Here is a 10,182-nt window from a genome sequence, read left to right on the forward strand (position 1 = left end):
TTTGTTCAAGAGTTTTCTGCAATCATAGTTGATGGTGGTAATAGTCACATTATTGTCTCATACAGTTGCATGTATTAAGTGGGATAATGTAGAATTTGAAGGTATTTAATTCCATTATCTATTGTGACTTTGAGAACCAAGAAAAAGGAGACAAAAATATAATGTAGGGAGATACAAATTTTTTTTCATAGTTCTATTAAAATGGTCCAGAAACAACGGCCAACCTAGTTGGCCTCTGTAGGCCCCAAAACTGTCTTCTTAAATACCGTTTTCCACTAAGAGAAATCAGGGATTCTTTTAGACATTGCCTATTGCAAGTATGGGATAGGAAATTAACATGATGAACCAAGAACATTTTGACCTACCAGAAGACAAGAAAGCTATCAAACACTAGGAGGGTAATTTCAAAAGGACTCAGGAGCCAACCTGAAAAGGCTTTCATTGCCAGTGATGGGAATTTTCAATAAGGATAAGAATGTTCAGTAAGGATAAGAATTACAACAAGCTCATGAGTTCATAATATTTTTCAAATTAATTAATAATCTTCAGAGGATGATAGGAAACCCAAAATTATTTTGAAAACTGTTAAATAAAATGAAAGGGTAAAGTTTTTTATTCTGCCTTTCCTATGTGAACTATCATATGAGGTCACCAAATAGTAAATAAGAAAAGTAGCACTACATAAAATTGGTCAAGCCAATAAATGAAAACAAAATTGAATAATTAGAATATCACCATTCTTCAATCCCAGAGATATTAATGGGTCTCAGCAATGAGCATCAATAACTGCTAAGTGAAAATGAAAGTGACTCAGTCGTGTTCGACTCTTTGTGACCCCGCGGACTATGCAGTCCATGGAATTCTCCAGGCCAGAATACTGCAGGGGGTAGCCTTTCCCTTCTCCAGGGGATCTTCCCAACCCAGGGATCAAACACAGGTCTCCCGCATTGCGGATAGATTCTTTACCCGCTGAACCACAAGGGAAGGCCAAGAATACTGGAGTGGGTAGCCTTTCCCTTCTCCAGCAGATCTTCCCAACCCAAGAATCGAACCAGAGTCTCCTGCATTGCAGGTGGATTCTTTACCAGCTGAGTCTGCCAACATCACCAAAAGAGACAGCCAAATGTTAGGCGCCTCCAAATGAAGAACACAGCACCACCTACAGCCTTGACAAAAGTATTAATTCTCAGCCTGATCACATCTCAATATCCCTCTGTCAATTTGCAGAAAATATAGGAGAAATGTATGGAACGGCACCATGAACAATTTCCAGACTGTGGGAAAAGTACGTGTCCAATAGTCCAGATCTGTCAATACATTATTTGCAAGTAAAAATTACAGACGTAAGGGAAACCTGCAGATTACAGTAAACTTCAGTTCAGTTCAGTCGCTCAGTCGTGTCTGACTCTCTGCGACCCCATGAATCGCAGCACACCAGGCCTCCCTGTCCATCACCATCTCCCGGAGTTCACTCAGACTCACGACCATCGAGTCCGTGATGCCATGATGCCATCCAGCCATCTCATCCTCTGTCGTCCCCTTCTCCTCCTGCCCCCAATCCCTCCCAGCATCAGAGTCTTTTCCAATGAGTCACCTCTTCGCATGAGGTGGCCAAAGTACTAGAGCTTCAGCTTTAGCATCATTCCTTCTAAAGAAATCCCAGGGTTGATCTCCTACAGAATGGACTGGTTGGATCTCCTTGCAGTCCAAGGGACTCTCAAGAGTCTTCTCCAACACCACAGTTCAAAAGCATCAATTCTTCGGCGCTCAGCCTTCTTCACAGTCCAACTCTCACATCCATACATGACCACAGGAGAGATTTTTATAATGGGCAAGACTAAACTATAGTGTTTAAAAATACATTGTTGGGTGATAAAACTATACGAAATGTCAGGAAGTCATTACTATACAATCTTGGATGACTAGTGTGGTCGTTTGTTATATTGGCAGCCCCTGAGGAATCACAACTCATGGTATTCATGACTTTGTGGAGTTCCTTCCTCTACATCTGAACTGGCCCTGAGATTTGCTTTAACCAATAGAATATGGCAGAGTAATACTGTGCTGTTCCAAGGCTAAGCCATGAAAAGCTCTGGTCTTTGCTTTCTTGCAAACTCTGACCTAGCACTTTATTTTTTTAGTAAAGAAAAACTAGCTAGTTCTATTCAATTTTATTTGGCACTAGGGGCAGAATATATTCTTAGACCATAAAAGAGAATGATTCTCTGTTCCACAATTTGGAAACTTTTAAATAGTATTTTCAATCATGAGATCTATTCATTTGTCTCTCAGATGAGTTACGTAAATAATTTAAAAAAAAAATTTGTCTACCCTCCTGAAAAATCAACCTTGATTTTTCTTCTGTTGAAGGAACTGTGCTGTCAACAGTCAGCTGTCAATCCATGAGGCAGCTGTAATTAGGATGGAGAATCTGACCATGGGGAATGACTTCATTTTCTTTTTTAATTTGAAGATAATTGCTTTACAGAGTCACGTTGTATTGGTTTCTGCTGTACAACAACATGAATCAGTCATAACTATACATATATATCCCCTCACTCTGGAGCCTCCCTCCTCCCCACCCCATCCTGTCCCTCTAGGTCATCACAGAGCGCCAGGCTGGGCTCCCTGTGTTATACAGCAGCTTCCCACTAGCTATCTATTTTACATACTGACCTAGCATTTTAAAATTCAGGACCCTGCTGGTGAGACCAGTATCTTTAGGACTGAACAACAATCTCTGGGAGTAGTTTTTTGTTTTTTTTTTTTTTGAGATTACAGAGGGGAGGCTTCTGGGATGGCTCCTGAAGCTCTTTCCATTTCTTAACCTGGGTGATGGCTACAGGATATTCACCTTATAATGATGTACTAAGCTATGCATTTGTTTGCATGGCTTTGGAGCCTATGTTTTATTTTTAAATAAAAATGGTTTTAAGAAAAAGAAAAAAATCCCCATGGTTTGGCAGAGAGAACTTTACTCTTCTTCCAAAATTTCTTTGGACTGTGGACTTTTTATTTATTTATTTTTAGACTATGGACTTTTAAAAAAGCACTCAAGGCTCCTAGTTTAAAACTTTTGATTTATTCTAATCTATCCACAGCAACATCCAAACACATCAAGCGAGAAATAGAAACTTCTTTGGATCTTAGATCTTGCAATTTGTAAAAACGAATTAATTTCTTTCATATATAAATCTTCTCTTCACTCCTGTGAGAAAAAAACATATAGTGCAAAAAAAAGAGGCACTTTTATAAACTGGCTTGCATTTTCTTACTGGCAGCAACTTGCTGGTCTCTTTTTAAAATGAGTTTTCCAGCTTCAAAGGAGAAAATGTGTATTACATTTGGGATTGTGTGTGTGTGTGTGTTTTAGTTTGGAACTGTTAGAATTTTAGCCCTCGTGTCACATTTTACTAAAGTGCTTTAAAACAGATTGTAGCAGATGAATTGTGCTCTTTTGTTCTCTTGTCTTCCTTTTCATTATTATCCTCACCTCTGACTTCATTTTCCATTTCACAAGGCAAATTGTTGTAGGTATCTTTTTTCTTAAAATGGTGTTAGCTAGCTTCACTGACAAAAGAAAATAAAATAAAATTTCTGGTTAAGGGATCAAATTTCACTGCCATACAGCACATAAAATATTCTGTAAAACTTTCACAGTCCATTTACTTTGATTGAATTAGAAACTACTGTCACAAATTGTGCTCCTGCTATTGTACTTCTTACCTGGGAATCCAGTTCAGATAATTATCCCAAAGAATAACAGAGTAAAACCATAATCAGTTCAATAGTCCACAGCAAGATAAATAAATGAAAATCACTATGGTCATCGTAGGAATTACTATTACAAAAAATAAATAAATAAAATTTTAAAATCATTATCGTCATTCTAGGAGTTTCTATTACTAAAGCACTCTTGAGGAACTGGTTCTCTCGTAGCAAATGTCCACAGGAGAAAAATGTGTTTCATCAAGACCAGATCTTGATTTAGCATCTGACTCTATGAATTCATCAAAGCGTGAATTGGGACTCAAGAGGCAAGACCACTCTTTCTTCCACAAGTACAGGAAAAAACAGTTTGTCTGAGCCAAGTGTCCTTATTTTTAATGAGATTTCTTAGATTAAGAAACTTAATTCACATTAAATTCTTAAAGTCTTGATTTCCATTCACAAAGACTAAAGGCAGCAGAAAGTAATCGTTGCCACCAGAAATTCCCAATCTGCAATAGTTTTCTTAATGCAAAACTCCTGCCAGCTTCATTCAGTTCAGTTGCTTCATTAGTAGATTGGTATTTTTAAAATTAAGATATAATTTAGATGTATATAATCAATACACATTTTTGCATTATTTATACTGGGTCCTCTCCTTTTCTCCCATCCCTGCTATTTCCACCTGAGGCACTGCAATTCCTCACTTCTTAGGCAAACTCATTCATTTCTACAAATTAGGACTGAGACAAATACTCATACTATAATTCTTACCTACTTCCTACTCTATTTAGATTATTTTTTCTTACAGAGGATCTAGGAAGGTGCTATACTTAGTGTACTGGCTAATATGCTTTGGGCCATAACAGAAGACAGTTATATTAGTTAGAAAGAGTTTGACTGTGAATAATATCAATAGCACAGGGAACACTGGTTTAAGTAAGACAGAAGTTTCTCTCTCCCTTATTATGGTCCAGAGGTAAGTAGTCCAAGGCTGGTATGGAAGTTCTACTACATGAAATCCTCAGGACCTGGGCTCCTTTTGTCCACTTCACTTTGCATGAATTCCTTCTTAAAGAACACCCCATAGTCCAAGACGGCTTCTCCAGTCACGTTCACAATCTAGCCAGCAGCATGGAGGACAACAGAAAGAAAGGCACACCCTTTACTTTTAAGATCCCCCTTTCTGGGGATCACATACAACACTTCTACCTACATCCCATTAGCCAGAACTCAGCTACATGACCCTATCTAGTTGTAAAGCAGACGCCAACGAAGTGTCTTTATTCTAGGAGTTCATGTGGCCAGCTAATACTTGGAGCGTCCACCATTTTAAAAAGCAAGAGAATATTATGTTAGGGGATAACTAGCAGTCTCTACCAGCCCAACTTGTATCTCTCATAACAAGAAGTACCCAAAAGTAGGGCAGGCAGTCAGTGAGGTTTGTTGGGCTCCAACTTCTCCTCTCTGAGGCTGCCTCGGCCTGGCACAGCTCCACGTGTCGCCTGTCTTAAGCTAGCTCCCTTCCTGCTCCTCAAGACACAAACAGCAAGCAGTTCTAGGCATCATATTTCAGATGCAACAAAATCCAAAAGAAGAGGAGGAAGGATGTATCTCTTCCCTCTGTCCCCTTTTGAAAAGGGAAGAAAATTTTCTTAGAAGCAGCTGGCAAAGTTCCCTTCAAGTCTCAGTGGCCAGATTTCATCACAATCCCATGCTTTGTACACAGCTGACCCTTGAATATCATGGTGGTGGGGGGGGAATGGGTGTGAGGGGTGCCCACCCTCCACACAGTTGGCCCTCCATATAGGCATTCCTTGGTATCAGCAGTTCCTCCATACCTCTGGTTCCACATGCTCAGATTCACCCAACTGTGAACCATGGAGTACTGTAGCATTTACTATGGAAAACAAATCTTACCCATGAGTTCAAACCCGTGTTGTACAAGGGTCAACTGCAGTCACTGACAAGAAGACACAGCATGATAGGCAGGGACCCATCAGCACCCACCTCTCAGAAGCCATAAGTGGGGCTAACCTCTCTGAAACAGAGAGCTGCACAGAGGTTCAGTACCCCAACAAAAGTGGGGTTCTGTTATTGAAGAGGGATGGGGAAAGGATGTTGGGGTGGCACCTAATGGTGTCTACCACATTCTGTATCCCAAAGTTCCATACAGTTGACCTTTGAACAACACAGGTTTGAATTCTGTGGGTCCACCTACTTTTTTCAATAGTAAATACTATAGCTCTACACGATCCACAGTTGACTGAATCTAGGGATGTGGATCCACGCAGTTATTAAGGACCTACTATAAGTTACACGCAGATTTTCGACAGCACAGAGGGTCTGCACCCTTAACCTTCATGTTGTTCAAGGGTCAGCTGTACTATTACTAGAGATAAACTGGTCTCTAAGATCAGACCAGTTCTTATACCCATCTCCTACCAACAAATTACAAGTGAAGAAAAAGCAAATGTGTAGACTAGTAACTACAAATCTAGGTTGCATAGACCACAGACTTCCTAGTGTCCATTCACCGAGGCAGACTTTTCACTCCAGACACTACAATCAGCATGAATTTCCCACTTCAGCTGAGTTAGCCCTTATGGTATAAATAGAAAATTTCCCTGAGAGAAATACATGTTGTTTTTAAGTTGAAACTCACTTCTTACTTTATAAGCATCAGATCCTTTATGAGCATTTCAGAAGAAGCCACTTTACAGGTTCAGTGTGGCTGACGACGCAATAAGAAGTCAGTTTTCCTGACTATCTGCTGCTGCCAGGCCTGGAAGTGTCCTCCCCCACCAAGAACCCATGTAGCCTTCAGTTCTCAGCTACAGAACTGAATTTCCAGTGCTTTTCTGGCCCTCCACGGGACATATGTGGGAGAGTTTTCAAGTTTGTTTTCTTTTGATTCATTAACAATTCAACAGCAATTTTTTAAGGAAACAAAATTATTGCCTTAACAGGAAAACACTGTTTTTGGAGCGGTAGTTCACTTTTAGGCATACCAAAAGTTTGAAAGGAAAAGAAAACAAGCCAGTAAAAGAAAAAAATGCCCTAAAATGATCACTGATGCCTGCATTATATGAGCTTTCTTTTTCCTTAAAGAAAAACCCACTTAGGTCACTACTAAAAAGCATTTCTGAAGGCTAACAGATGATACCACCCATGTGATTACAAATTGATCTTAGTATTATTTATGAATAGCATCATTTTATCAAGAGACGTTACTCAAAGACTTATAGACACTATCCTCAAAATGTATTCTGTCCTTAAGAAACATGAGCCAATCAGTAATTTTCAAAACTAACATCTTTAGAGACAAAGTAACACCTTTAACACTTCTGACATCCCTTTACCTAGAGGTTGACTAAATCCTAAGAAATAAATTACTTTTGAAATATCTGTGTGACAGAGATCACTATTAACACAAAGTTTTGAGGCACACAAACGAAGTGGCAGCTGTTAAATGATTTGCTGAAAAGCTAGTGCTGATTCAGAATCATCAGCCTACTAAACTACAGCTGCTCTCAACACGTACAAGATTAAGTTCACAAAATTCACTGCAAATGTATTGACTAGTTATCCTCCATGTTGGCAAAGTTTATTAAGCTTGAAGGAAAGTTACTGTCTCAGCTACAGGAGCTTTCAAATCCATCCTATTTCACTGGCAGCTACTTTATGAGAAACAGGTCATAAAATTGTGTTTAAACTTTACTGTCATATTTTCAATTGTTCTGCTTACGATTAAATCAAACCTTGAGAATATTTATGGGCTAAAGGATGGGCAAAGCAGTGAAGACAGGGTTATGGTTTTTTTTCAGGGATCTGGGGCTTCAAAACTGTCAGGAAATCATAGCCTCATGACCTTCTTTTGCTCATGCACTAACAATTCACAACACCATGCATTTTTCCAGTGCTGTTTTCTCTTTTTGGCAAGACCAGTATTCTCGAATGAGGAGACTTCTCATTTTCTCTGGAGGTATTCGAACTTTAACTCTTCTCTTGCCTCCACCCCTACATATTTTGAAAGTGCCCTCCCAAACAAATAATGAGATGTAAGAGAACAAACAAGACCAGAGGATGTAATGATCGTCACGCATCTGTTATAGTTTTAATACATTCAGAACACATTTATTACCAATCCTTCCTGTGCACGAGCTATCTCATATTTTTGTATATGTAATAATTTGATTTCAGAATGAAAAAGGTAACACATTTTCTTATCACATGAGTACAATGCTAGCATCAGCAACAATAACGGTGGTAACCATGAAGTCTTCTCCAAGTTAACCCCTCATATGGCTGCACTTCCAATGATTGCTGTAGATGGCCATGCTACAACTTTATGTGCTTCTAAGCTTTTCAATGAAATACGGTTTTATAAAATAAATGCCATAAACCTATCTTGCTAATAACTAAATGCAAGCCCCTTCTCACAATGTTCTGTTACATTGTTCTTTCAGTCCCCTACACACTGATATCAACAATAAGCCTGTAGCCAAATTTTAAGACTAAGGCACACTTAGTTTAGCATTTTTTTTCTAATATAAATAAATCATCCATCTTTTCCCGCATGTTAAATAAACAGCAAAGGAATACTTGACCAAGTTTTGCTCCCTGACAGTATGGGCTGTTGGTGATCATCTACCTCTGAAAACAGCAGAGCAGAAGTCTGGAAAATCAATTAAATTGCTCTCACGTGCCCTGATTCGATATCCGTTTTAAGCGGTTTTCAATGTTGTGGTAACTGCAAGCAAATACGGAATAAGCATACTAACTAAATCCTTCCCTCTTAGGAAATGGTTCAGGGGCCAGAAAGAGGTTATCAGAAAGAACTTAATTTTTTTTTTAAACAGAATTAGGATAAAACCTAGAGTATAATACTAGTTTAGCAGGTATTTCTAAAGCCAGAAAAACATAAATTCACGAGCTAACCAACTGTTAGGTAGTGGTGGTCGGCAAGGTTTGTGGGGGAGGGAAGAGAAAGAAGCCAATTTCACCCAGGAGATAAAGAGTCATGATTTCCTGCAGTTTCAGCTCAGTTTGGGTTTTATTTTCTTCTGCCTCACATTCTACTGTATCACTGTTTCCCTGAAAGTCGCTCAAGTGAGTTTCTCTCCGTCTACAACTTCAGTCACGGTTACACAACACGCGTGTTCCTCTTTTGCCTGCCCGCCCCCCTCGCCCCTCGCCCCTCGCCTCCCCTCCGGGAAGGGAACAACCTGGGAGGGGAATGACACTGGCTCGCTGCCTCTGATGAAACCATCCTGCAAGTGACATTATGAAGCTCAAGTGAAGCTGTGGCCGACGCTGCGTTTTGCAAAACCCGGCCAATATCACCAGGAGGGGAATTCAGCGCAAGAGGCCGGGAATCCCCAGGGAAATCTCTAGAAGCGAGGGGTATCCCCCCTGTTCTCTTTTCGGCAAGTTCACAAAGGGCTCAGAACTGTGTGCCACGCCAGGTACAGGGGGGCGAGGTGTTGCTGCGCGGGGTTGGGGTGTGCAGAACTGACACGGAAGACCGCAGTGTGGCGGAAACAAGGGGGGTGATCCCCCTCTCCGCAGCCGGCACCTGCGTTTCCCAACCGTCCGGCGGCGCGTCCGAAGCATCCCGAGCCTATGCGCCCTGGACCCGCGCACCCCACCCCGACCTGGGCGCTCCGGCGAGCTGCCCTCCGGCGCTGGGACCCGCCTGGCTGGGGGACCCGCCTGGCTGGGGAGGGGCTGTGCGCCCGGGTCACCCGCGCGCCTGCAGCTCTTGAGCCGGCCGTGGAGGGCGGGAGCGCGGCGGGTACCGCGCGAGTTACCCGCTCCCGGACGTGTGCCCGGGCGCCCAGCCTGGCCCCAGGCTCCGGGCGGACCCGTCGCGCTCCCGGGAAGCCCCCGGCGGGCGTACCTCGGATGTAGGCGCACTTGCTCTCGTCCAGCTGGCTGGAGGCCGAGCCGCCCATGGTGACGGTGCCGGAGGATGCGGAGCGCCGCGGCTGCCCGGGCGGGAGAGACGGACACTCCCGTCGGCGCCCGCTGCCAGCTCCTGGAAGTTGGTGCGACGGCGATCCGGGCTCTGCAATTAAAGGGCAAACTTCCTCCGAGAGGCGCGGCCTGCCGGGGCGCCTCCTCCGGGTCCGCGCCCTCTAAGGATCTGTGGGCCGGCCCGGAGCTGTCTTCCCGCCCTCGCTCCACTGGTGAGCTCGAGGGGATGTCGGGTCTGGAAGGACTTTTTTCTCTTCGCTGGCTTCTTATTTTCACCTTGGGGTCAGAGGACAGTTTCCCTGGTGACCGGACACCTCTGAAGCTGGAACCTTCCTCCTCACCTCTCAGGAGGTGGAGGTCAAGGGCCCCTTGCTTTGCATGCCCTGCCCTTTGGTACCAGAAGCAACAGTTCTTCTGGAGCATCACCTAAGAACTTGTTAGACATGCAAAATCTAGGAGGCAGCTAATTCAATTTAAAGGGTTTATATGGACATA

At 42.5% G+C, this 10,182-nt stretch overlaps 1 protein-coding gene across 1 annotated transcript in view; it reads right to left on the bottom strand.

The window, feature by feature from the left end:
* The window catches only part of NIBAN1 (niban apoptosis regulator 1), a 169,784-nt gene extending 160,073 nt beyond the window's left edge, over positions 1-9,711 (bottom strand). The window contains exon 1 of the mRNA XM_052654001.1: positions 9,611-9,711. Coding sequence (XP_052509961.1) covers positions 9,611-9,665 — 55 coding nt within the window. The 5' untranslated portion in view covers positions 9,666-9,711. The remainder of the gene's footprint in view (positions 1-9,610) is intronic.
* Between the last annotated feature and the right edge of the window lie 471 nt (positions 9,712-10,182).

The sequence above is a fragment of the Budorcas taxicolor genome, chromosome 16, assembly GCF_023091745.1.
Source record: "Budorcas taxicolor isolate Tak-1 chromosome 16, Takin1.1, whole genome shotgun sequence".
NCBI classification, from domain to species: Eukaryota; Metazoa; Chordata; class Mammalia; order Artiodactyla; family Bovidae; genus Budorcas; species Budorcas taxicolor.